General features: G+C 40.3%; 1 protein-coding gene across 1 annotated transcript in view; it reads left to right on the top strand.

The window, feature by feature from the left end:
- SYNE1 (spectrin repeat containing nuclear envelope protein 1) overlaps positions 1-27,885 on the top strand; it is a 515,591-nt gene that overhangs the window by 374,476 nt on the left and 113,230 nt on the right. Inside the window, exons 92-101 of the mRNA XM_090041573.1 lie at positions 1,299-1,460; positions 4,443-4,637; positions 6,325-6,498; positions 12,052-12,243; positions 22,955-23,089; positions 24,397-24,503; positions 25,292-25,448; positions 26,800-26,931; positions 27,154-27,306; positions 27,592-27,801. Coding sequence (XP_089897699.1) covers positions 1,299-1,460; positions 4,443-4,637; positions 6,325-6,498; positions 12,052-12,243; positions 22,955-23,089; positions 24,397-24,503; positions 25,292-25,448; positions 26,800-26,931; positions 27,154-27,306; positions 27,592-27,801 — 1,617 coding nt within the window. The remainder of the gene's footprint in view (positions 1-1,298; positions 1,461-4,442; positions 4,638-6,324; positions 6,499-12,051; positions 12,244-22,954; positions 23,090-24,396; positions 24,504-25,291; positions 25,449-26,799; positions 26,932-27,153; positions 27,307-27,591; positions 27,802-27,885) is intronic.

Here is a 27,885-nt window from a genome sequence, read left to right as displayed (position 1 = left end):
AGCCTTTAGTGGCTTTATGAATTTTTATAGAGAACTCCTCTTGTTCGTAATGGGGTTTGCATAGGAACATTCTAGAATTCAGACTTGCTTTATTTCTGAATGATAATCTGGCACTTCCTTCACTTGAATTTTGTATAGGTGACCAAGAGGTTTCCCTATGCTTTGAAAATCTGTGAAACAAGGCCATATATAAGGAAAAAAACCTGCAAAACTAGTTAATTGCACAATTACCTGGAGACCAGCTACACTTTCAAAGTAGCTATCACACAATAAAAGGCTTCAACCAGCTATAAAGTTAGACTTTGAAAACGTGTACTAACTGTATAGTTGTTTGCTAATCAAGCTTTAATTTGCATGTGTAGCAGGGTCTCCCCTACTTATCCTGCTGGGAGCCCCATCAGCTGAAGCTGCGGGAACATGCTTCTCACTAGTGCAGGGTAACGCAGGATCAGGCTCCAACAGTAAGGCACAGTGGGATTTAATGTGTAATGCCCACAATTGCGACACCTGTCATCACGTGGCATGAAAGGAGCACAATTGTGTAAAACGCGCATGAGATCCAAATGCATTTTACCTGCACATGTAGAGGAGGTCTGATTATCACGATAGTGTCCAAATTCTTCTTTCATAGACCCATGGGTAACCCAAGGAACTACAGGGGATTGAATAAAGACAGTTCTGTGCCACTCAAAATGACATTCTTTGGATACAATGCAAAAAATTGCTTTCCTCAACTATAAACTGAAATAATCCTGCACACAAATCAAATGTACCATGGCAGAAGGCAGAAGAGTTGCAAGGATCCAGTTTCTGAGAAGTGCTGGATCAACATTAACACATTCATGCACACAAGTGCAGACCAATTATTAAGTAATGTAATGAAATCACCAATACTATATACTGTTCTCCAAAGTTTCACTTACGTGGTATTAATTCTAATCCTTGCTACAGATGCAGTAGCAATTATGGGGAAGACAAAGCCGTGTCTGTGGCAGTTTGTGCACAGGCACATATTTTAAAATGTGGAAGGAGAATGTGCTTGGGTTTTTTTCCATTTTTATTAAATTAAGGGGTATTTTGGTACAAAACCTAGAATTTTGCTGATGGCAATTCAAGCTCATGAACTTCCTTTGCATGGTTAGTTTTGCTCTATAATTTACATTTTTTTAAATGTTATTGCAGGCCAAGTTGTTGGCTTTTAGTTGCATTAAAACCATGAATGTAGGAGGAGAGAGAAAGAGGAACAAAAAAATCGTTTTTCTGAAGACTGTCTGCTTACAGCTTTCATTCTTCTTTAGATCAGTGAAAAGCAACGCACTCTCTATGAAGCTCTTGAACGCCAACAGAAATACCAAGACTCTCTGCAATCCATATCTACAAAAATGGAGACCATTGAGGTGAAACTGAATGAGAGCCTGGAACCTGGCAAAAGCCCAGAGAGCCAGATGGCTGAACATCAGGTAAAAAAAAAAAAAAAAAATTAAATGTTAAGTGAAGTTTTTGTTCCCCAGGTAATTAAATGGTTGAACTGGGACTCAATGAATGCTTCTAAAATATATTTGGAATCTTTGAAATGTCACCTAACAAAGAATTTACATTTTAGGAATGATCTCCCCATAAGTTGCTGCCTCTCCCTGTACTTCCCACTGTAATGGATGTGGACAGGATTTACAGAGGGCAATTTAACTACCTTACCTTATTAATGCTTTCAGCAGAATCGTATGTAAAATCTTTTGCCAGTGAATACTACACAAAACCTGTTCTGAAGTCAGTGGAATGGCACAGCATCAGCACAGAATTTAAATATGTTCAATATATTTAAATATGCCATTTAAGAGAAAAATATAACTAATGTTGGTGCGTTTTAATAAGTTTCAATCTGATCTCTTTGGCTTATCGTAAACACACTTGAGGGTTATCTTGGGAAATGATGCTCTGAAATAATAAGATTTTGTAATAATCCAGGCAAAATTTCATGCTGGTACTCTTCTTGCACATTTCTCAGATTGACACCAGCCATAACAGCATGTGGAGAAAGCAAAATAGTCGATCTCAAATCTGCAATGTTGGAGATATTTTCCCTTATAATGTACAATGCATAACATATAATGTGTTGTTATGCAGAGGTTTATGCTGTTATTTTCATTTTTTGCCTCATTTTATAAGGGTTCACACTTAATTGTTAAACACTTCAAACTGAAATCTGAAAAAAATCTTTTTCACTGAAATCTGGGTGCTTTTCAAAGGTGTCTGCCACCAGGAAATATTCACATGCCCAAACATGTAGAGTCCAAAGGTTCAGACTGAAAATGGTGCCTGAGGTACTGGCATGTAGGTGGAATGAAGATGCATTGACCACAAGTCTTATCCATGTGTATATAGTCATATGGCAATTCTGATATATTATTTGTTATAAGAAATGTAATTATTTTTTGTTACATTTCCAAAATGGATTCATATTACCCATTTAAAACTGCTTGTCGCAAGGCAAAAAAAGGCTTTGCCTGAATTCCTGACTCGATTTACTCTACCCTCCCTTTTAGGACTTGTAAAGTAATTGTAGGTACAGGTTGTGTTTGTTCATCAGTTTGGTAGATACTGGGTGCATCTACATGTGCAATTAATTCAAAGCAATAAACTGGAGCAGTTTGAGCTGGAGTAAACTACTTCTTGGCACAGCATCTACATGTGTGCCCAGGACAGCAGCAATTTGAGCTGGGGTGGAGCAGTACACACCAGGGTTGCTGCTACCCTGCTCTGCCCCAGTCTCCAAGTAACAGCATGAGGTGGCAAAGAGACTGGCTGGGGCATTAGGGAGCTGAAAGTATGGATCCATGTGGCTAGATGGCAGACAGGTTTCTGGCTTCCTGCTGCCAAGGCTGACTGGGAGCAATTTATGCCCGTGCTCAGCATGTCCATGTGCATTTAATCACAGTACTGTCCTTGACAGTACTATCTTATGGCAGTATTAATTAATTTACTGTGGGCTAATACCATCATGTAGATGGAGACACTTTACTGCACAGCTAATTAGTTTACTCCACAGTAAAACGAATGTGTAAATGCAGCCACTGAAATTAGATATTTGTTATAACAAACAATTGTTACCAAAAAGGCTGGTTGTAAAAATCTTGCCCTACACACACTTCTGGGCTGCTGTCATTTTTTGACCATGATCTAGCAAAAATAACACAATAAAGTAGAGCTCCCTGACATAGTAAATTGCAGTGGCAAACCATTCCAGGATGTCACATCAGCAAGCAATGTTTAAATTGCATACTGACTTCTCTGTTACTCCAGACATTTAAAACTAGACTCAACAAAATACTAATCCAGGATATGGCAGCCTGCTTGCTTAGCAGCAACAGCATTAGTAGTTTGGGCACATCAGTAACTCTGATCAAATAATGGATGCAGTACAAGTCTTAGTCCTAATCATCAAATCGCTCCATGATTTAGTTTCAAGTAATCCAAAGGGCCTCCCTTTACTGGGAGTTTTGTGCAGTCATGGAGGACAGAATTGGCTCTTTGAAACTGGAGATGAAGTCTTTGGGAACAGACCTTGAAACATCTGTTTGGGCAGTGAGCCAAAAATGCTTCATTTCTGCAGACATTTAAAAACAAACAACAACAAAAAGCCAAACCCTGCGCTTTACCGAAAGAAGCAGCGTGTTACTTCAACCGGGCTCTTCAGCATCTGTACGAATCAGGCACTTCAGCAGGGATTTTTGGCACTTTTAGCTAAAGCTGATTCCATCAGCTGTTAGATAAAAGTGACAAAAAAGTCCTACTAAAGTGCCCAGTTTTTACAGACATCAGGCAAGCTGGGTTGAAGCAATGTGCTGCCTCTTCTGGGCATGCACAGGGCTTGGTATGGGAATGCACTGAGTTTAAAATAAAGCTCTGCTTTTTTTTTAACATCTGCAAGTAGCCCTAGGTTCTAAAAACAGAACCCTCCAAATGTGTATCGCATATGTGTATGATCTCAATCCTGTTTATTTTTAAGCTTGTTCAGCTTACTATTTGGATGTCTCTCATGGATGCATTGCAGAAATACACAGACACTTCTACTGCAGTCTTCTGTCTGCTCTAGACACCTTTTAGGTCAACCTTAAAAAGCTTGCTCAGCATTCAGACCTGTTTGCAATATTTCCTACAGATTATTAAGTATTTTATATTTAAAATCCAAACTAAATTGAAATCCAACTTTATGATATTAACAGATTAAATGATTATATCTTAAGGGAAAAAAGGCAGAACTAAGAGTTCCAGTTCTTCAATTCTTCTAACCCTTATGTCTTTGAAAAGTAAAAGATAACATGTTTTAACCTATTTATGCTCATATGGAATTCTTTCATCTTCACTTTTTGTATGAATGTATGTCTCTAAAAATTTTTGCTTAATAAGAAATGAAACTATTTCTCTGCTTCTACGTTTAATAGGCTTTGATGGATGAGATCCTGATGCTACAAGATGAAATCAGTGAGCTTCAAACATCGTTAGCAGAAGAGCTGGTATCAGAATCACTGGACACAGAAGCTTCTGATCAGTTAGCACTACAGTCCACACTGACTGTCCTTGCAGAAAGAATGGCCACCATTAGAATGAAAGCTTCAGGAAAACGACAACTGCTAGAGGTAGAAGAAGCATTTTATGGGCTGTGTTTTTCTTTGCTCTGATTTTCCTGAGCACCACATTGGTATGTTTAATGGTACTGAGAACTTTTACTTCCCTCAAATACTTCAGTTCCTGGGACATTCCATTCTGCTGATATCTTAATACATGCTTCAGTGTAGATGTGATTAATAAGATGTACAGGAACGACCTATGTTCTTCTCTGGGATTTGTACCATGTTGATTTTTTTTATATACTTCCCCCCAAGTCTTGTTATCACCCAGCTTTTATCCTGAACATTGTTTTCTCCTTTCCTTATGGTTTAGGTCATTCTTACCAAATTTTCAATTCAACATATGTCTAATTGCACTTTCTTTTTAATTCTTCCTTAATGGGTTACCAGAGTACTGGAATCTGACACAGAAATCTTTCTAACCTCAAGCAGTATTTTTTCCATTCTTTGCTAACCAAGCATCAATTTTATTCATTCTGCCCCTACTTTTAGTAACCTTCATAAATTTCTTCAGTGCTCCCTTATTTCCACTTGCCTCAGCATGGGGGCTCCGCTGCTTCACTCACCCACTGGGCTCCACTCACTCGCATCCCTTTGCACCAGCACAAATAGTAGTGGCACAAATTTTGCTGCTACTTTGTGCCACTTTGCATGTCCCTGCCTGTGTGCTTTGCCCCTGCCCATCTGCTTCATGTGCTTCAGCAGGGAGAGGGGGTGGGCGGCTGGGCCACAGAGTGTCTCAGTAGGGGCTAGCCAACCCCTGCACTGAGGCACCCTGTACCCCAGCCACCCCGGGAGCAGCATGTGGAGATATCCTGTGCCCCAGCCAGCTGCACCCTGGCTGACCAGGGTGCAGCATGCCTCAAGACAGGGGAGCAAGCAACCTTGGGCTTGCTGCTCCCATCTCTGTGTGCTTCAGCATGGGGACTCCACTGTGGAGCCCCCACACTGAGGCACACTACACCAGCCGAGGGCTGCTTGCTTCCCCATGTCAAGGCACACTGAGCCCCAGCCAGCCAGGGAGCAGCTGGCTGGGGCACAGGGCATTTCAGCATGGGGTCTTCTCAGCATGCAGAGATGGGGGAGCAGACAGCCCTAGCCTGCCTGCACCCCCATCTACACATGCTGGTCCCCAGCTGGCTGGGGCACAGGGTACCTTATCCCAGGGGATAGCCCCACCCTTTGCCCCAACCAGCCCCTTCCCCCCCTCCAAAGCACCTGGAGCAGTGGGACAGTGTGTCCCACTGGAAAACACATGGGAATGGTCAACTTTGTCACTACTATTTGTGCTGCTGCAAAGGCACATACCTGCTCATGTGGATGTGGCCATCAGGTATTCAGGAAGGTTGAAAATGCAGTACAACATAATTTTGCTCTGGCTAGAAACAGAAAACTCTTGTCTTAACTAAAAGAAGAATATCAATAAGAAGCAGAATAATTATGTAATTAAGTGCTCCCATTTTCAGAGTAGAGCTTCACTTTAAAGAAGCTCCTTAAGTGGCCATTCATCAACACTCATTGGTAAATTAACATTGAACCTTCTTAATGTCACTCTCTTCTTGCTTCTCTTTCCAGCAGGAAATACTCCTCGGATCTTGCTCTTTCCTACTTTATTGATGTTTGAAGGTGCCTACCATCTGTGTTATATAATGTCTTTAAAAAGGACCTCAAATAAAGGCACATATTATATCCCTAGGAAAAACTCAATGAACAGCTGGAGGAGCAGCGACAAGAACAAGCCCTTCAGAGATATCGCTGTGAAGCTGATGAACTTGATCACTGGCTACTCAATACCAGAGCCACTTTGGACACTGCTTTGGTTATTTCTGAGGAACCCATGGACATGGAAGCTCAGCTGGTTGACTGCCAGGTAAAATCTGTCATGGTCTTTAATACTGAGTATTCTCTTATGCCAGGGGTTATCAACCAGGGTACCCCCAGGGGGTTACCAGATTTGCTCATTACTTTGGGATGTGCTCATTTATTAGGGATAAGTTTTTAGGGTCTTTGTCATTCTATAGATGTGCTGCTTGTGTTACTTGTGTTTCTATATGGAGCTGTATCTCTCTGTTCTGCAAGTCCTCACCCACAATTGAGCCATCTTGCAGGACTCAGTTTCAGTGGGGGCTGGATTCATCCAGTCACCATATCAGTCATACACACAAACACACACAGATTAACGTGACATGCCTGACCTGGCTGGGTTGATCAGCATGGACAGGCTGACACCTTCATATGTCAAGAATCAGTTCATTAACATAACAATAAAATGCAGTTAGACAGAAGCACACAGGTAAACAGAATACTTCTGAATCCAGCTGGGTGTCCAGCTGACACCCTCATGGGCCAGCATTCAGTTCATTAGGGCACGTCTGAGCCAAACTGGGTCTATCAGCCTGTACAAGCTGATGCCCTCATGTGTTTCAAACTCAGCATGTCTCAATCTTTTGCCCTAACTGTCCTAGTAGTGGTAGCCTCTTGATGAGCAGACCCCACAGTATTTCTGGGCTTCACAGGGATCATTAGCTTTAGCTGCAGAGCAAGTGGGGAAGGAGAAGTAGAGAAGGAAAAGCATACTCAGTTACTACCAGTATGACTATAAAGGTTATTTATTCCTGAGTATATGAAACGTATAATGGTACTAGTAATAACAGACAAGTAAAGGAAAACAAACACAAACAATTACAATACTACCTTGGTTTCACTAAGTATTTGGGGAAACTTAGCTCAAGCTTAACTGATACAGTTCAGGTTCAGAAATCTATGCCTAGAGAGAAAAGAGAGAGAGATCAAGAGTTGGGATCTCACCAATCCAAGGCACTTGGGTTCCAGTGCTGACAGGTAAAATTCTTAGCACAATCCTTGAAGGGAGATGATCTGTTTCTTCCAGCTTCTCAGGAACAACAATGGAAGGTGTCAGAGAGATTTCTCCTCTTGAAGCACAACTTTGCTGCTTTTATACCCTCAGTTCAGCTTATTCAAAGCATTCTTCTAATAGTGTAAATAATTGTCTTTTCTATTGACAAGAGGTTATCTGGTTTGGAACATCTCAAGAAACTGACTAACAACCAGGAAAAACATAAGTTTTTAAGGAGTAACCAGACACTTAGGAGCCAATTTGAAATTCTGATGGATAGCAGATATACTGGATAGGATACCTCATTGTTTCCTCAGAAACAATAATTAGCTTGCAGCATCAGGGTTTTGTATTTTTAACTGTTGTGAATAAGCCTCAGCTTAGCATGACTCTTCCAGACCTTGCTAAAAGGGATTGATTACTTGCAGTGTTCATAAAGTTTGTGGGGAGGACTTCCACCAGTCATCCCAGGAAAAGTATGACAGCATTTGTGGTTGGGGCTCCAACAGGCTGGATGCTGTGATGAGCCCTTAACCATTGTTTAAATGTTGCCCATACCCGCTCTGACTCGGTCTCTTGCCTCAGCATTCCCTAACCCAGCAACCGAGTTTTAGTCAATCAAGTTTAAATAGGCCTCCCATAGTGGGACCAGGGAATGTATGGCCCGAGATACCTATTAAACTTTACTTCTGCTTAGTTCTGGTTAGATGAGGTGTGTGCATGGGGGTGTAAATCCAAACTAGAACTTGTCTGATAAATGCTGAGCTGGGTGTGTGTAAATATGGGTTGATTAGCATTTGGAGCAAACATTCCCCATCATGCAGTGCTCCCCTGCTTTTCTGATCCCAGAATTCAGTGCAGTCCTTGCCTTGGAATCTCTGTTCTCCATCCTGAATGCTAATGAAGGTGCATTCCTGTCCCATCTCACATTTAAATGAGTTGTCATCTGCCGGGGAGGTACAAAGCATCCTGGGATGCTGGGGGACTATGAGTTAACTTGAATCTGAAGGGGATCTGGAACAGAAGTTCAGTAATTTGATTTAACCTAAATCAGTTAAATCTGATGCTCCATCTATATAGGTTTATCTTAAACCAATTTTAACCATTTTGAAAGTGGTTTATGTGCACTGAACTTTGGTTATATTACAGGTTTGAACTGGTTTCCCATCACTTATACTGATTTATGTATAACTTCTGTCCCTAACCTTGCTGTCACAAAGTGTATAGGTCTTTTTAGAGAGTACTGTTACCAGACTTAATGTCAGACTTTAGCTAGTGGCACAGAATTCATGAATGCTTGAACAAGAATAGTCTATTCTGTGAAGATATAGTTTATTGAGAACAGCTATTTGCAAGTTCAAGTATGTAACAAAAAACATCAGCAAAACTCTGCCTAAGCTAAAACATACCCAGTAAGACCCAGTAACAGCACATGCAATTTAGCTTAACTTGAAATGCAACATAATAAGACAAAAAGACAACAGAAATCCTTGCATAGATATTACTCAATCTTGTAGCAAGGCATTCAGAAAGTCTCTCTGGGGGGATCCATAGGTCATCTTAAGTAGTGATGAGGAGTTCCCACAGGACTTATCTTTGCCTGGGATTTTATAGGGATCTGCAACCCCTTTTCCCTTTTGGGCTAATTAGCTCCACAGTATAGTATCACCATCTACACGTGCACTGGTATTAGAGCACAGTAAACTAATTAACTCCACCATAAGATAGTACTCTTAGGGACAGTACTGTCTTAAAGTGGAATAATTCACTACACTGAAATGCATGTGTAGGTGCTGACCTGGGGCATAAATTACACCTGCATAGCCCAGTGAGCAAAGGGTCTGCTCCACCCGAGCTCAAATTGCTGCTGTCCTGGGCACACATGTAGACGTTGCATCTGGAAAAAGTCTACTTCAGCTCAAATTGCTCTGGAGTTTATTGTTTCAGCTTAATTTCATGTGTAGATGCACCCATTATGTCCCTAAAAAGGGAACATAGCCTAAGATAAAGACAGAGTGTGTCAGATATGGGCAAGGAACAAAAACTTGGTTTGCAGATGTATTCAAAGTTTTTATGTGTGTAAGAATATTTCTTGAACATCAAATCTTGATTAAATTTAATTTCCTAAAATGCACAATAGCCACCCATGTTAAGGGCACCCTATGGTATCGTAAAGTCATTTCCTAGCCTCCTCAGTTGAAACAGTTTCACAGTACCAAAATTTATAAAACTGGACTTCAGATGTTTTTAGACTTTGTTTAAATCGTTCATATGCTTAGAGTGCAATTCTGCTTCCATTTGTGTCTAAATGGCAGTTTTTTAGGTGTCTCACTGTTTGTGGCCTGACTTTGGTATGGATACATAAGCATGTGTGCATAAACTGAACATGCACTGTAAGTCTGTGCACTGACTAGATTCATATGTGGGTGCATGTGTGTACCCTAGTCATAAGTCCTAGAAAAAGGATGGGGGAGAGAGGGAGAGGCCCTCGTGTTTTATCCCTAATAAATGAATGGGCTTACTGGCACTTACCCAGGAAGCTGGAGACTTGGGGCAACTATATATGTGCCTGATGCCTGCTCCAATATGTTGTAATTAAAATGGATTGGAGCAGACTTGATTAGCAGTCTAATATTTCTCTTTTCTTATCATCATTTTAATGTTAACATTAAGAATCCTAAAGTAGTACAGAAAAAATAAATTTTGTTTCAGTAAAAATAGTTGGGCCACCTGTCACAGGAAACCATTAAATTAACAGGTTCAGAGAGTGCAGACTTCCTATGCCTGAAGAAAGCGGAGTCTGTTCGCACAAGGTGCGAACCTTGACTTCCCCTTCCGGTGCTCTCCATCCTCCCCTTGCCTTAAGAGAAAGCCTGAAGAAAGCTTGCAAAGAACTTTTTTCCAGCTACTCAGTCTAATAAAATGTATCACATCAATCCAAAGAACCTTGCCTGCCTTAGACCAGCGGTTCTCAAACTTTTTTTTTCCACAGACCACTTGAAAATTGCTCGGGGTCTCAGCAGCCCACTTAATAAACTTTTTTTTGTTCTACAAATCAAAGCACACAACTCATAATTGAATATCAGTAGTCTTACCTTACAAGTACAGATATTCTTGATTGTTCTGCAACCTTTCTACAGACCACCTGAATGGAGCTTGCGGCGAACCACAGTTTGAGAACCTCTGCCTTAGACCAACATGGCTACAACCCCAAACCCAGCAAGGAATGGTTTTGATTATTAGCAAGACCCAGACTGGCAATCAGAACAACATCCTTAGGCTGTTTACATGTTCATTTTGAGGGAAAAGGAAGGCTGTAAATTTCAGTAAAGCCAACTCTGTCCTTTATGCTCTGAGTACTAAGGGTATGCTTCAGCTCTCTTTATCGGGGTAAATCAGAAATGACTTCATTGAATTCAGTGAAATTACACTCATGTAAAACTGATGTGATGGAGACTAGGTCAGTGTGTAGTCTTTGAGAGCTCTCCAGTCTGTCCAGTCTTAAGTTTTCACTGTACATTCTTGGGAGGTTGCTTACTAGCTGTATAGCAAATTTTTAACATGTAAAATAAAGCCATGCTAACATTAGCATTTTATATACATTCTAAAATAAACTATTTAAAAGGCAATGGTAGATATATAGTGAAAAAGAATAGTACTGCTGTTAAAATAATGGTATTCTAAATTATCTTAAAAGCTCATCCCATGACCCTTAGTTTTGGGAACTAAGTTGACAGATGTATTCACTTTTCAAACTTTTGCCTGTCTTATACAGCCCACATTCCTTTAGAGTCCAAAGCCTCTCTGTTCACATTTGACAGTTGCTATGGAAATAAAAATACACATTTGTTTTCAGGTTAAACCTCTGAGCAAAAATCTAATGTGTTCTTTTAATCTGGGGCAATATTAAAATGTGTTACATCATGTATGTTATGTATGTAACATATAAATGGTTAACTGCATATCAGGAAAATAGGTTTTGAAAATAAACTTGCCAGAGATTTGTCTCTTTAAGTCTCTGTCTGAACTAAAGAGGATTATATAGAGGATCTTAGTACCATTCAGGCACCAATCAGAAAGAGCAAATAGTGAGAAGGGGAGCTTATCAATGCAACCAGAGCTATGCCAAGGAAAGACAGAGGGACCTAACTGAATATACAAGAAAGAAGAGGAAAGAAAGAGTTGGAGCTGTGTGCAATCTATTTATTGTCATTATCCCTGGATATCATAATCAAGCATTACAGGAATAGGATCTCTCTTAGGCATTTCAACCATAATTGCTATTGAAATGCAAAAAAGGGGGACACTTTTGCAGCAGCTCCTGTCAAATAATTCAACTTTTCACTGAACTTCTTTTTTCTAAATTTACAAAAAAAAGTAAGTGGAGCAATGCCAAAGTTTGCAAGCTTCTTCCTAAGGATTGCAGAGGGGACTGGAGAGCAAAACAATGAAAATCTAACATGTTCTTAGTTTGGAAGATGATGAGGTAGGCTACTGGTCTCCTTGCCAGGAAGTGGAGGTTTTTGGAAAATGTATGAATTTGCATCATTGTTTTTGCTGCTGCAGAATATGCTTGTTGAGATAGAGCAGAAGGTGGTGGCCTTGTCGGAGCTCTCTGTGCACAATGAAAACCTGCTCATGGAAGGAAAGGCTCATACCAAGGATGAGGCAGAGCAGCTGGCAGTGAAGTTGAGAACTTTGAAGGGAAGCCTTCTGGAGCTGCAAAGAGTGCTGCATGACAAACAGATCAACATTCAGGTAAGCAGCTCTTTGTAATCAACTTCAGAGTGAGCAAGATTTTCTTTTTGTTATAGCTGAAGTGTTTTTTTCCTCTACTTTTTAAACTATTCCAGGCAATTGGGAGAAGGAGATGGGGGAAATGTTTTACCCTTATACTTTAATTTGCACACATTAGAATAGAAAATAAAATAATATTAAAATATACAGATTGACTCTAGAAAGTCACAGCCAAATATTTTCATGATACAGCGAGTTAAGCTGCTTCGATTTCAGTATCTTTAATCAGTGGCAGTAATATACTGTATGATTAGCTTGGCCTAGTCCTATTCCTACTTCTCTTTGGGTTTTGGTCTGTTTCACATCTCTGGGACAGGAAACCTCCACACACATTTTAAAATGCTGTAAACTGTTACCAGTAACATGCATCCAAATAAGAAACTCTTTGTTTATAGGAAATTAGGCCAATGATTGATAGAGTTAATCTATATGTTGTCCTAAGATGTTTTTTCTATCCCTATTACTGTGTCTAAGACAATTAGACAGTTTTTTTTTTCTTTTAACAGTTATCTTATTTATTCTTTAGGCCAAACTAGCATGGGAAGAACTGAAAACGTACAAAAAAGCTGAGCATGTAATGTAGCTGATTGGCTTTTGGTTTGAGCTTGGTTGCTCTACCTGTAACTTTTTTTTTTCCTTTTACTTTTTTCTAGGCTGTGTTGTGCAAATTAAACGCATGATAAGCTTCAAAGCATATCTAGATTGTAATACAGATTAAAGCCTGAGAGGTTAGCTTGAAAATTACTTTGTGTGCAAGGAACTCTTTATAGTTCTGCTGCAAAATAAAATACCAACCAAACAGCACATCTTTCCAAAAATAGGTACCCATCCTAACACTGCTAAGAGTAGGCATTAGATTTACTGAGAATCACAGAATCAATGAGTTGGAAGGGACCTAGACAGATCATCTAGTCCGACCCCCTGCCATGGGCAGGAATGAGCACTCGGGGTGGGAGGGGTTATAAGACCCGAGCCAGGTGCTTATCCAGTCTTCTCTTGAAGATTTCCAGGGAAGATGAGAGCATAGGACTGGTTTGTGTTCTGCAGTTTTAAAAGGTGATCCAAAATCCCTCTTTAGCATTATTGTTGCACAGGAAACCTTATGATTATTCAAATTAAATAAACATTACTGTCAGTGTGTTTACATATACTACTTCACTCGTCCATATTACTGGCAAATGCAGTAGTATCACAGCCTGATATTTTTTTTGCATGATTGATTTTTAAATATGGTGTTCTGAATTAGTTTTATTTTAAGCTTATTTAATATGAAGATAATGTTACTGTAATTAAAAATTGTCAGACTTTGAGTGCTTATCCCAGGATATTACATACATTCAATACTTGCATGGTTTTTTAAAGAACAAGTTCATGAAAGTTTTGATATCAGTGTAAGTAGCTGTTACAGCTTTTAGGCTTCAGTTTCATGAAGGTAAGAAGATAAAGGAATCAGCGTAACATCTACTTTTTAAAAGAGTTTGAACTGATTATCAGTCCATGAAAGACGATTCAGTTTGTGACCCCTTCTTATAGTAATTTCCAAATCTGGACTTCTCTTACAAAAATGTAGATGTTATATTGTATCTTCTATTTTTGTAAATTCGTGGCTCTCATTTGATAATTTCCTGGTTTAAATTATCCTGATGGATTAATAATCAGAGAAGCTGATTTGAGAGACACCATGCCCAGCTGGTCATTAATCTAGAGAAAATGTTATGTTCCAAGGTCATTGTTGTCCTTATCAGATGGAAATGGAAAAAAAAAGCTATAAGCATATGATTTTTAGCCAGCTGATTGCTTTAAATTACTGTGTGACAGGGATACAAGCCAGTCAGAAAGCGTTGAGGCCCTTTCCCAAGTTGCACAAGCCAGTGTTGCTCAACACCAATACAAGGAGTTCATACCTATGCAATAATGCAGCAAGTCTTGCTATGTTCGTCTCTCAAGGAGATCTAGGAAGCAGTTCCAGAGGCATCTTAGCACCCATCCTCTGCACTGTCTCCAGTATGAGCCAGGGTATAACCACTCTAATCCGGCCCTGTTCCTGCACCTCTTTCTGATGTGCTGCAGAATTAAATTGCTTTGATGACCTCAACCTGTTTTGCAGAAAAAGTTAACTGATGATCATAAACAAGCTATTAGATCAAGCTATAAGATTAAGACAGTCCTAAGTCATTTTTGTTTTCAGCTGTTACAAAATATAGCAGCCAAACTGAACAAGGACTATAACATGCTATTCTGTAGAACTACCTCCTTTTACTCTTATTTTTTGTGACTATATATGTGTGTATATGTGCATGTGCACACACGTATGCTATTTTCCCTGTCTCTGTTTTGTTCATATGGCTCTACTTTTGCTTGCACATCCTCTTTAAGTAAAGGTCATGGCTTAGAAGACTGTCTAGCAGCACCTATGACAGATTGCCACCTACTGCTGCTTCTTAATGGGGATGTAGGGCCTCAGAACCTATTGTCGCTGTTCCTACAACTGGCAGTACCTAGATTTAATAGATTTCATAGACATTAGGGCTGGAAGGGCCCTTGCAAGATCATCGGGTCGAGCCCCCTGCCCAAAAGATTGTTAGTAGGAAGATTAAAGAGAGAAATTAGAGAGGAGGCTCATAGAGAGTTATGGGTTGAGCAGGGCAAGTCTTAAATGGCAGTGTTGGTCTACACTACAAATGAGTTCCTCCAACTCTCTGTGAACCCAACTTCACCAACTTCCTAGCTATTCTTTCAGCTGTTTTATCATCCTCTTCCTCTTCCCATTACCCATTCTCAGTACCTGTGTCCTTTTCCCAGACCCGGTTCATATCCCAGTCCTGTCTTTCACAACTACATTTCCCCAGTAGCTGCTCAGGACTCTGCTCCTTTCTTCCCCTCTCACTAGAATCACCTACAATAGGAATTCTGTTGGCCCAGGGGAGCCAGTAAGTCAGAATGAGAAGAATAGAGCTGTTACTGAGTGAGACTGGAAAAAAGAAGCTGTCCAGTGAAAAGGTTAACAGAAAACTAAAAGAGAGCGGCCAGGAATTGAAAGGAAGCAGAGAACTAAGCCAGAAATGTTCAAGTAATTTTCTGCCACCCAGCTCTTTCCTACTCCCCATTCCTAGTACTGTTACATTCTGAGAGCTCCCGCCCTCAGTCTCTCCTGACCATCTCCTTCTCTATAAACAGGAGCAATACTTAGTGGGCACATCTATTTGAGATGTTTACTGTGGAGTAGACTAATCAGCTCTGCAGTAAATGCCTTGGCATCTATACATGCAACCCTATTAGGCCAAAGGAAACATAAACTCTTCAGCAGGTTAGTACATATAAATACAAGTACTATCTTGCTGTAGAATTTTTTCATATACAGCAATGCATGTGTAGATGCTGACCTGGCTGGCTAGGGCACAAGGGTGCCCTACATTGGAGCACTCTCATGCCCCAGCCAGGCCCTCTGCAGCACACTGAGGTAGGTCGGTGCAGCTCCAGGCTGGCAGGCTGAACCCCCAGACTCCCTGCCAGCCAGAGTTGCTCTGACCTTGCTCGATATGCTGCATTCCTGGGCGCATATGTAAGTGCGGCTTTCAGGAGCAATAAACTCCAGTGTCATCTGTGCCAGAATGTATTGCTCTGCCTTAATATGCATGTGCGGATGCACCCAGTGCCTCCCAGACTTCAGCCTGTCTGAATTCCTCTAAAAGAGGCAGCAGATTGACACAGATATGGCTAAATACTCAGAAAAGCTATCAGGTGTTGCTTCTTGATCAGAAGATCTGGTCCCTGAGGCAGAAATGGTCATATATAAAGGACAAGGTAAAAACAATGCTCAGAGTATTCCAGAAAATTATGTCTAAGTTAGGTTAGAAATAAGCATCTGAAGAAGTGACCTAGTTTTCAGAAGGGGTGAAGATCCATAATTCCCCTGAATTTATGTTTTATGTTCCCCTGCAGTTATATTTTTAATTAAACTAAGCTAATTGAACTTTAAATTATCCATAAATCAAGTGGAGTTACTACGTTACTATAGTATAACTCTCAAGGAGCTTTTTTAAAAACAAGCCAAGGCATATATCTATGTATCAAATTCACAAGTTTGACCTAAAGGTTTAATTCTACTTTACCTTTATGCACTTAATCATCACTTACGTAGACCTATAAGTGCAATTTTTGGCACTTATGCAAAGTCTGGATTCTATTTCCACTTGTACAGCTGTGTACTTTGCTTCTAAGTATGTTGAGAAGTTTCTACTGTGGCCTTGTAACTGCGGCCTTGTAGCTGTATTCTATAGAATAGAATTGCTGTATTTCCCACTTTCCAAGTATCTAACCACCAGCCACAAGATCAGCATTACCCAAAGCACACTCCAACTCTCTCCTGAAACTGACTCCTGGGTGGCCAGGAAAAGAATGTATGTGGCACCAAGAGGTTTTCCATCTGTAGCTTCAGTAAGATGGATGCTGTCCTTAAAGGAAGCACGGTCTGGGTTCTGGCCACTGCCGTCTATCAATTTACATTATATGCATCTTCGAGACAAGCCATTGGGAATCAAGCTAGAACCCAGAGCCTCCTCCCTTCCCAGGCAGCATCTGTCTCATAGATTTCATAGCAACCCTTGATCATTATCTTATAGCAACCCTTTGTGAAAATGTGTTTTGCAATTGCACTGTGAAAATGTGCTTTGCAGTTGCACCCGGATGAATGGGCAGGCCGCCTCAGTGCCAAAAGCTAAGCCTGCAGAGGCTTCTGGGTTGACGTGCCATGGCGGGAAGCCACCACGGCACGTACACCATCAATCAGTTGGTGCGAAAAAAACTTATAAGGCTCGAACAGGAACTCCATATAAGGTGTTCAAACGGCAGCACGCAAGACGATTGGACAATCGTTGAGCTGTGTGTTTAAAACCGCGCTTCTCCCCACGATCGGGGAGAGCGCCTGCAGGCGGAATGGAGACCACGACTCTGAGGCTAAATGGGCAAGGGACTGATCACCCCAAGCCAGCTCTCCCCTCTTTGAAACAAGGCGTTTTCTAAGACCTTTGTGTTTACCCACTTCCCTAACCCGACGACGTTTATGCACATGACGTAATGTTACATCTGTTATCGTCTATGATTTTTACCTAACCGTGAGTATTATTTAAAGTGATAGCAATGATTGATAAGTTCGACCTTTGCATAGTTGTATTTGTTGTAGCCACCATTGTTTGTTGTATTTTAATGTATCTTTCTATCTTAGGGGTCATTCCATAGTTAAATAAAAAACCTTTTCCCAAAAAATCATTGTATGTTTTCGGCTCACCCAAGTGCACACCGCATCTCGAACCTCCACACCCTTCTTGCAGTTTGCACTCCTGGCCTCATCTGTCTTCCCATCCTGGCTACCCAGTGAGACAGCTTCAAGAAATACATATGTGTTCTTGTGATTAGAACATTTTCCTAGAAATCAGGAGATGTAGGTTCAATCCTCTTCTAGGTGCGGGGTTCATAGAACATGAGTCTCCAGAGTCCTGAGTGTCCTGACCAAGGGGATGTTGAGCCAAAAGATCAGAAGTTGTGTTGCTGCCTTACTTCCAGCAAGTAGGCACACAACCCAGCAATTATGCTCCACCACAGGTGGCAGCGGAATCCAAAGTGTGTTTAAGTACCAAAAATTGCAGTGAAATGGTTATGTAAGTACCAGTCAGGTAAAAAAGAGTGAAACAGGATTTGGCCCAAAATGTACAAGTGTAAGGGTGAAATTTGTGCATATTTCCTTCAAATTCAGTGACTTCTAGATTCTTTTACATTTCTCTTGCGTGCAGTGTTTCTTTCTTATAGCTACATTAGCAATTTAGTTATTTTCTAAAAAATATTAGAAAAAATTACTTCATCCACCAAATCAAATGATATAAAATCTTAAAAGCACACATCAACTTAATGTTTTTCAATATCTTATATCTATTATAGTTGGAAGTAATACATACACTAGTTAAAATGAAGTTAGAAAGAGGAGTGTTTTCAAGTTCTTTTACCATATGTGTATAGCAGAATTTTATATACAGTCAGATTTCTTGTTTAGCTATATAAACACTTATTAATTAAATGAGGAACAGGAAAAACTTCTCAGGGCTAGGGACAGACATTCAAAAAGCTTGAGCCTGAATTGATTCAATCTTTGCAGGTTAATCTAACCTGGCTAGGATGAACCAGTTTGTAAGTATACGGACATCCCGTGTGGACTGAGGAAATGCAGGCACATGCCTGGAGTGGCTCAGGCTAGAAGCTGGGGGATGCTAGAACAGCTCTTCCACCCTTCTATAGTGCTGAGCTGTGGGGGGGACATGGCCAGGCCCTGAGAGGATGCTCTGATTAGGGATGGGTTCCTCTCCTCCTAGATAACAGAGCATTAATCAGCTCTGTTATCAGCATTTAACACCTCATCAGAAAACAGCCTCACTCATTAGTTCAAGATCTTCTTAAACAGCTTTTTCCAAAGGAAGGAATGCAGGGACATTATCAACTGACTTGTTGATTAGCTCCAAAAAGTCCTAAGTGGACACTGTCCTGTCTGCCTTACACAGACACCTCTCAGCATTAGCTAGCATACCACATGCTGGCTATAGTTCAAGCTGTGGGAGAGAGGAATCCCAGCTCACTAGTGGTGAGGGGGGAGAGAAGCGGGCACAGGAAAGCCAGGTAAACCCTGCTGTGCTTGCAAGTCTTTGCTGGAGCTGTAGCCAAGGAGCAGAGGGGAGGGGCCTGCCCAGTCCAGGGAGCATGCTGGGATGCTGCAGGAATCTGATTTAACTTAAACCATGAAGGGGTCTGGGACAGACATTACATAAACTGGTTTGATCCAAATCAGTTACGTCTGATACTATATTCAACCAGGTTTATCTCAAACAGGTTTCAGCCATTTTCAGATTGGTTTATGTGTACTGAAAGTCTATTCTGTGTCAGGTTTAAACCAGTTTTTGATCACTTAAACCGGTTTATGTTTTAAGTCTGTCCTTAGCCCAAATGTTTTACAGGGTTTGTTTTTTCTTTTAGGACATACAGTTCAAAAGGTGACCTCTCAGAAATTGGACACTTTTAAAACTCACCAATTTGTAAAACATAAGTTGATGTTATCCATTCATTGGTTATTTAAAAACAAATCAAAATGCAATCTCCCAGCTCAGCTTTATAATATATTCCCTGTATAGTCTTCTAAAGTTAATGTGTTTGTCTTCTATTTGTTCAGTGATATTTTGGGGTAATAAAAATGTGTGTGTGAATTAAAAAAGATACCAGCCACTGTCCCTCAAGCAGCAGAGCTTTGTAATGTACATAAAGCAAGTTGGAGCATATTTGAGAGCTGTATTTTATGACTATATTACTAGAGCTATTTTCAGAGAATTCACTGCCTCCCCCCAATAAAGAGAAGGTCAGTCTGCTGAAATGGGTTGACTTTTAAGAAAGATTGTTTTGAATCTTGGTTTCTCTGGACATTGTGCCAGGAAACAAATACTTTAAGAAGTTTATTAAGATAAAATTCAAATAGAAATGTTAATTATTCATAAGAATTTACATTCTGTGATTCAGGAATATTTAAATCAGGTACAGGTAGACATCGCATGCTTGTGTAAGAACACGTGTATTTTAACTAATAACATTATAACATTATCCTCTCTCTCTCGCTTGCTCGCTTTCTGGTGCCTGGTTTATTTTTGGATTATTCCTATTGAATCTACAGGTTGTCTCCAATTCCTTCCTGCTTCCTCAGCCTGCAAAGAAAAACCAATAGAAAGGTTTTAGTTTTCTAAAACCTTTTATAATTCCTTTATAGCTAAGTTCCTCTATAACCAGCCAGTTCTCAAGAAGAACATAGGATTTAAGATCCACAACTGAACGAGGATTCATTCCAAGTTTTGAAAAGTCCACTTAGTTCTTGCCTTTTTACAGTTTGGACCATCTAACACAAGCCAACCATTCTCTGAAAAACATTTCTGTCCAAGAGACACACTGGACTCTTCAGCCAAAATTATAACTTTAGACTCTCACCTCTGCATTGTTCTATCACTCAGGCAATCCATATTAGCCACAAATGTTATTCCTTGTCTTCTTGAACCTCCAGGGTCATATCTAGATGTGCATGTGCAAACCTCTTTGCAACACCACAAACCACATATGTTGCACATTAAACCACATGCAGTGCTGCTAATTTGCAGCACCGGAACAAAATTTGCTACTGGGATTTCCTGGTAGCAAAAAAAATACCATGAAGAAAAAGCAGTGCCAGGCATGCCCGAGTGGAGCTGCAGGTGCAGGTACAATGTGCCTCAGAGTGGGTGCTCCATAGCAGAGCACCCATGCTGAGGCATGCAAAGACAGGGAAGCAGCTGGACCAGGGCTGCCTGTTCCCTCATCTCTGCACGCTGCAGAGCCCCCATGCGGAGGCACTGTGCGCCGCAGCCAGCCACTCCTTGGCCACCAGCTGGGGTGCAGTGTGGCTCACAATGGGAGGAGGCAGCCCTCACCTGGCTTGTCCCCTGTATCTGCATGCCTCAGCAAGGTGGGGCTCCATTGCAGAGCCCCTAAATTGAGAAATATTGCAGAGCAGCTGCCTGGAACACAGTGTGCCTTGAGACAGGGGAGCAGCCAGCCCTGGGCTGCCTGCTCCCCCATCTCAAGGCACACTGTGCCCCAGCCAGCTGGGGAGTAGGGGTGCGCAGGGTGCCTCAGTGTGGGGGATGCCTGCCAGCTAGCCCCACACTGAGGCACCCTGTGCAGCTCATGAAGCAGTGGGACAATGTGTCCCACTACAAAGCACGCAGACAGGGGCATGCACAGCAGCACAAAGTGGCAGAACAAATGTGTGCTGCTGCAAACAGACGCCCCTGACAGGCAACAGAAAATCAAATTGGATTTAAAATCGGTTCTTTCCCATGAGAACATATTGTGCTGTCTTTTGACAACCACGGATTAAAAAGAGAGCTGAATCATGAATGAAGCTTATATTCAAGGGGTCACAGCTACAAACATGAGGTGCACAAAGCAAAAAAATAAATTGGAAGAGCACTGCATTTACTTTTTTGAAGCTTTAGAATCAGAGAAACCAACCAGCCCAATCTCACTTTCTCTCCTATGTCTGGTGATGGCTGTATCCATATATGTAAACATATTAATATTTGAAAATAGCCTTTATTCATCCACATGAATCCAGATAACCAAAATTATATAAGCCCACACCCATCAGTGCTGGAGAAGAAAATGAAATTCCTACATTTGAATACTACTGTTACTGATAAACACTTTTGAATTTAGCGTGGATGTTGATTTCATTCAGATTTTAGGGAACAAGGATTAGGTAAAGTGACTGGAATATTATTTTTGTATAATCCCCAGACCAGTTAAAGGCTCTGGCTCTCTTTGTTTAGCTTATACTAAGTATGCGTACATTTGTTTGTGTTTGTGTATGTGTGCATGGATTCCTTTTTCTGATGCAAACTATATATATTTACATTCTGTGAGTGTATGCTTATATATGCATATATGAATATGTGCGTGTATACTTGTACACACATGCACACAAAATGTTAATGCATATAATTTATACCAGAAAAAGGAAGAGCTACACACACACAATTGATAACTAATAAATGAACACATGAAAGAAATAATTTTCCTAAAACAGCTGTTTGTCTATCTGTTGATTTCTCTGCCCATCTCCTTATATCTTTAATAGGCATCTTTCTAATAATTAGTATCCTCTTTTTTTTATTTTTCTTATCTTTCTGTCTACCACAGACAGATTCAGATATACTTATTGATTGCTAAGCTTACTCTTGGCTGAGATGACAACCAGCATTCTCTCATTTCTAATTAATCAGTACCCTGATGAAAGGAATGAACTCCTTCCCTCCATTACAAGATGGAGTATTTAAAGCTAATAGTAATTTTAGGCAAAAAATCAGTTAGATTTTGGGAGAGCCAAGAGTCTATTCTTGTAAGAAATGTAAAAGGGAAGGAATTGGATGAGCAATCCTAAAGAAAGAGATGATCTGCTTAGCAGTGTTCTCTTGGTTACTGAAGGGACAGAGATGCTGTAATCCTTTCCATTTCTCTCCTGTCAATATACCTTTACTCTGAACTGAAAGGACCTTGTGTGAAAGAGAAAGAATAAATCATGCTTCAGGGGCGGTCCAATCCTCAGCCTCTCTTATTCTACTAACAAGGTGCCAGTTGTAGTGGTGCTTGTGTTTGTTTTGTGAACATGTTCCTGCTAGTACCCAAGGCTGAGACCTTCCTCATAGGCTAGGTACAGACATTCAGACAGCCTGAGGCAGAATCTATCTAAATTGCTCAGTTTTTGTAAGCAGTGTAGTTTAGATCAGTAGCAAACACAATGCACACTATTTGGTGGGGGAGAAAATCTTAAACTGGGTTCTGCCATTTTTAAACCAGTCTGTGTGCCAAACTTCTGTTACAAGTATACACTGGTCACTTACACCAGTAGAAGTGTAATGTCTGTACCTGGCCATAAAGGCCAAAAAACTCTGATAACTTTAAATTGCAGATGACCTAAAATGGAAGTGTTAGTATAGTAGAAGGAGTGAAAAGCTGTATATTAATTCTAAAGCTGACTGCCAGTTTTGCTAACCTTTTTGTACAGTAGCCAGTCCCCATTATGGAAAATGATTGTGGGTTTCTTCTTTATTCAAAGCAGGGAGCTATACAAGAAAAAGAGGAGTGTGAAGTGGACTTGGTATCCTCACAGAGTCCCAATGTCCAAGAATGGCTGGCACAAGCACGAACAACCCGTTCACAACAGCAACAGAGCAGCCTGCAGCGGCAAAAAGTTTGTATTCTTTTGTATCTCCCATGGTCTGAGTTGTACATTTCTTTTAGTTCACAACTGAGCCATTTCTGATTGTCACTTTGCAAGATGCTATGTTTTCTGCTGCTAAATCAGCACTAGGGAATCACTAATATATAAACTTGTTCTGTATTTACTACTGTTTAAACTTATGATCTACATTCAAATGGTTGTGAATATGACATGATAAGCATTGTATAAGAATCAGAATAGAGTGGAAAATATGAGTGACAATTTGTAACTTCCTGTGCAAGTAACTGCACATTGTTAGAGTCATACAGTGTTCTATGGAAGAAATTAGACTCTTGGTTCATAATCCTTTGCAGAATAGTATGAAAAACAGAGAGGCCACCAGAGATTGGTGTATCCTGGGTGACAGCCAGTTAAAATTAGTCCCAGGGCTCTCATAAGCACAGAATCTGTTCTCTCTCCAAAGCTCACAGAAGACATGATTTTACCTTTTCTATTTGCCAATCAGGAGGAGGAAACCATGCTCCACTATTTCATAAGATTTTCTCTAGCAGTCTGTAGTATCTAATGCTCCAGTTAAGCAAGTCACTCTAGCACATGTTAAAGCACTTTTTGCAAAGGGACCCAAGTGTCCTTTGGTTTGGTTTCTAACGCACTGCATTACCCTGCATAATAAACAATGCTGGAAGGAACTGTGTTCTTTAATGCATATTTTTTCCTAGTACTTCCACAGGAGTATGTAGTTTTGTACCACCCATTACTTAGTGCTGTGTCATAACGTACCTTGATCTTATACCTAATCAACCAATCAAGTCACACCAAATGAAATATGGCAGCCCTTTGTTTAAGGCATCGACTGAGGCATGGGAGTTATGAATTCAGTTTCTGATTCTGATATACGCTTCCTGAATGAATTAGGGCAAGTTGCCTTAATCTCTGCATCAGTTCCCATTTGCAAGATAAGGCAATATTTACCCCTCTTCATAGAATTATTATGAGGATTAATTTATTAGTATTTTCAAGTATTTCCATACTGTCTTCCCACACACCTGTCTAGGGCACCACAACCTGTTATGAGTCTATTTTAGTAGTGAACAGCACTTATAAACAGATATTTTGAGTTTAGTTGCCTTTACAAAATTTGGAAAATTGAAGTTCACTCTGAAGGCTATGGACATCCATACATCTTTCTCTCTCAACATCTGCTTTGAAAAAGCATTCTGATGAATAAGAGGTAAAAACATTCATAGTATTAGTTCGTCACAGTCCGGTAACATTTAAAGGATTTCATAAGATGTCTGCTTTCTGTTCTCTCCAAGGAGCTAGAACAAGAGCTAGAAGAACAGAAGAGCCTGCTTCGGTCAGTAGCAAGCCGTGGAGAAGAAATCCTAACCCAGCATGCTGTTCCAGATGGCCTTTGTCCTAGGTATAATTTTGCAACAAGTTTTCTCCAGCCTTCACACATTGGTTTCTCTGCTTTTACGTGTTTCTTCCACATCTTGAATGCTATCTCCTTTTAAATCCTAAATGTGTTTTTGACATTTAGAATTCATAACACAGTGGCATCCTGGTCCATGACTAGATTTTAATTGTAGTATAATAATAAAAATAATAAGAATTTGAAGCACTGTGACATGAAATTTGATCAGTTTCAAAACTGAAGTGTCTGTTACCTTGATCTTTGAAACCTTGCATGTCTCTTGTATTCTCTATATTCTGAGACCTGGTGCAAAATTTTCAGTCTGAACCAAAGGAACTCTGAAAAGGCCTCAACTCTGAATAGGGAAGAATTTTTCCTGTATAGAAAGTGAAGACAGCCACAAACTATCTGGAAGACCCCCTGCAAGATTTAGCATACCATGAATTACTTGGACTAGTATCTAAAGGAGAAAAGAGACTCCCGGATTTATGCTTGCTGAGATGATGGACAACCATGGGGAATGCTATACACTTTGGATCTGTCTGCTTTTGGAGATGCAAGTACTCATAGAAAAATACAGGTCATAAGACTGTGAACTGTCTTTGGTCAGATTTAAATCCTTTTCTTTCATATAAATATACCCATCATTTTATTGTCTGAAAGTACACAGATGAGTTGAATAAAAAAGTGTTTTAAAGGTGAATTATCTGAAAAATCCAAATTGAAATGGACAACAACTTAAAATTACTGTATTTGCATTGTTTAAGTTTTAACCTTTACATTTTACTTCACAGTGAGAAACCTGATGTATTATCTCAGGAGTTAGGCTTGGAAGGTGAGAAACCTTCAGCTGAAAACCAGATGAAAAAGAAATGGGAAAGTCTGCATCAGAAATTCAGCACCAAACAGAAACTGCTGCAGAGTGCTTTGGAACAGGAGCAAGAACGACCGGTAACTATTCATAATTTCTCTGCACGCTGTTTGTATAAAAAGCAAGTAGGTAAGGGCAAAAAGATCAGTCAGAAGGGCTGCCAACCACCTTCACATCTGTCTTATCTGGATTCAGCTTCAATTGGGTCACCTACATCCTATCCCCAGCTGTAGCCAGGCACAAGGTAAGGACTGAAACTGCAGAGCCTGGGTGAGATGAAAGGGAGAGACTGAGTTGGGTGTCATCAGCATACTGATGGCATGCAACTCCAAATCTCTGCATGATCTCACCCAGTGCCCTCTAATATGCATTGAGCAAAAGATGTGATAGTATGGGACCTTGGTAGACCCCACAGCAAAGGTCCTGAGAAGATGATAAGCACTTGCTTATCACCACTCTCTAGGACCTCCCCACTAGAAAAGAGTTCAACTAGTTAAGAGCGGTCCCATGAATACCCACCAAGTCACATAAGCACATTATCAACAGCTCAATAGTCCACTGTATCAAAGGACAATGCAAGATCTAAATTGAGTAAAAGAGTATAGTCTTCCTTGTTGAACTCTAGGTAAAAATCATTGACCAAAGCCACAGATACAGTATCCATGCTATATGCCACATAAAAAACAGACTGCTAGGGGTCAGGAATTCACTAGCCTCCAGATGTTCCTGGAACTGTTGAGTGACTACCTGTTCAATGACCTTTTCTAAAAGGGAGATGTTAGAAACTGGGCAGTAGCTGGCTGGGAAGTCAGTGTCAAGAGATGGCTTTTTGAGCAGGGAATGGATAATTGCCAACTTTAAAACTGCCATTGACTTTAATGGATATAAAACTAGACCTCGAGTGCTAAATTCTAAAATGGTATTTTAAAATGAATATAAACAAACTTATTGGGCCACTGTCTGTTCCTCTTTTATTTGTATGGCCATAACGTATGAGTTCAAATTATTTAGGTGTATGGCTACCTGAACAAGCACTGCTAGGTAAGCCGGAGTGGACAGTGGAGCAAACTACTTCTGAGCAAATTAAAATAACAGCATATCAGCAATTCTGTGACAACTCCTGCCCCACAAAGAATGCAAAAATGTTGAATGTTTACTTATATTACTACTTTGTTACTGAGAACGTTTATTTTGTTGGTAATTCTGGCTCTTGTGTTCAATTTGTATACACTGCTTTCCACCTGTATTATCAGTTTTTATGCAGGGAATTTAGTCACATATTAGGTGTGCAAATGTACACCTAATATGTGTACACTTGCACAATATTGCAAGTGGGGAATTGTCAGTAGTTAGTGCTATCTGTATTTCATTATATTAGATCTTGCACATATCAGCAGTCCTTTAACTGTTGCTTCTCTCCTTACTTTGCAGCTTTATAACAGACCAAACAGACTTATGTCTGGACTACCTTTGTATAAAGGAGAAGGACAGGAGCAAGATAAATCATCAGTTGCAGCTATACTAATTGATTTGAACGAGGCCTTTGAAGATGTTTCATTTTGGGTACAGTGCTCTTGCTTTTACACTTAACCTGTAGATTGCTTTTACATGCAATGTAATGTAGAGCTGCTGTTTAGAGTAAACATTTCTGTAATTCTCTCATGGCAATGAGCAGTCTCTCCATAAACATTAGAGTCTCATTGGGCATTACTGAGATATAATTGGCTCTTTTGTGGGGGACCAATGTGAAACTGTGGGACTTCCCCTTTTACTCCATTCACTCAGACTGGAGAGGCAGAGAAGAGCCTGAACTTGGAACAGAAGTTGTATGATGGTGTCTCAACCACTTCTTCTTGGCTAGATGGTGTGGAAGAACGTCTCTTTGCTGCTACTGCCCTGCTACCAGAAGAGACAGACACCTACCTCTATAACCAGGAAGTAAGCATTTTTTTAGCTTACTAATATAATTGAGTTCTGTACTGCCTTATGGTGAGACAACTCTATAACTGTGATTCCCAGCTAGGGTTCAGCAGAACCCTGGGGTCTGCCACGATCCTTTTATGATTGCATTGCTTAACTTTAATTTGTGGGTGAAGGCATTATTCATATATAATCAAAACAATCCATTGCAAAATAGACAACGGTTGTAGACAAATACGCTGTATTACATTTTTTTAACTGTCTAATCCCAAAAACTGTTCTCTTAATTTCTGCAAATTCCAGTCTCTTGCCAAAGATATCAAAGAGATGTCAGAAGAAATGGATAAGAACAAGAATTTATTTTCTCAAACATTTCCTGAGAATCGTGATAACAGAGATATTATAGAAGACACATTGGGCTGTTTGCTTGGGCGACTGACTTTGCTAGAATCCGTAGTAAACCAGAGGTGCCTTCAGATGAAAGAAAGACTCCAGCAAATACTGTCCTTTCAGGTAGGGTGCATATGCTCAAAGAATTCTCTAACCCCTCCCCACATCACATACTGTTCTCAACAAAATTTGGGAGTTTATTATTGA

Source organism: Crocodylus siamensis, chromosome 1 (genome assembly GCF_052110815.1).
Source record: "Crocodylus siamensis isolate JL-2025a chromosome 1, ASM5211081v1, whole genome shotgun sequence".
NCBI classification, from domain to species: domain Eukaryota; kingdom Metazoa; phylum Chordata; order Crocodylia; family Crocodylidae; genus Crocodylus; species Crocodylus siamensis.
The sequence above is the reverse complement of the archived record's forward strand: the minus strand, read 5'-3'. Positions and strand labels throughout refer to the sequence as shown.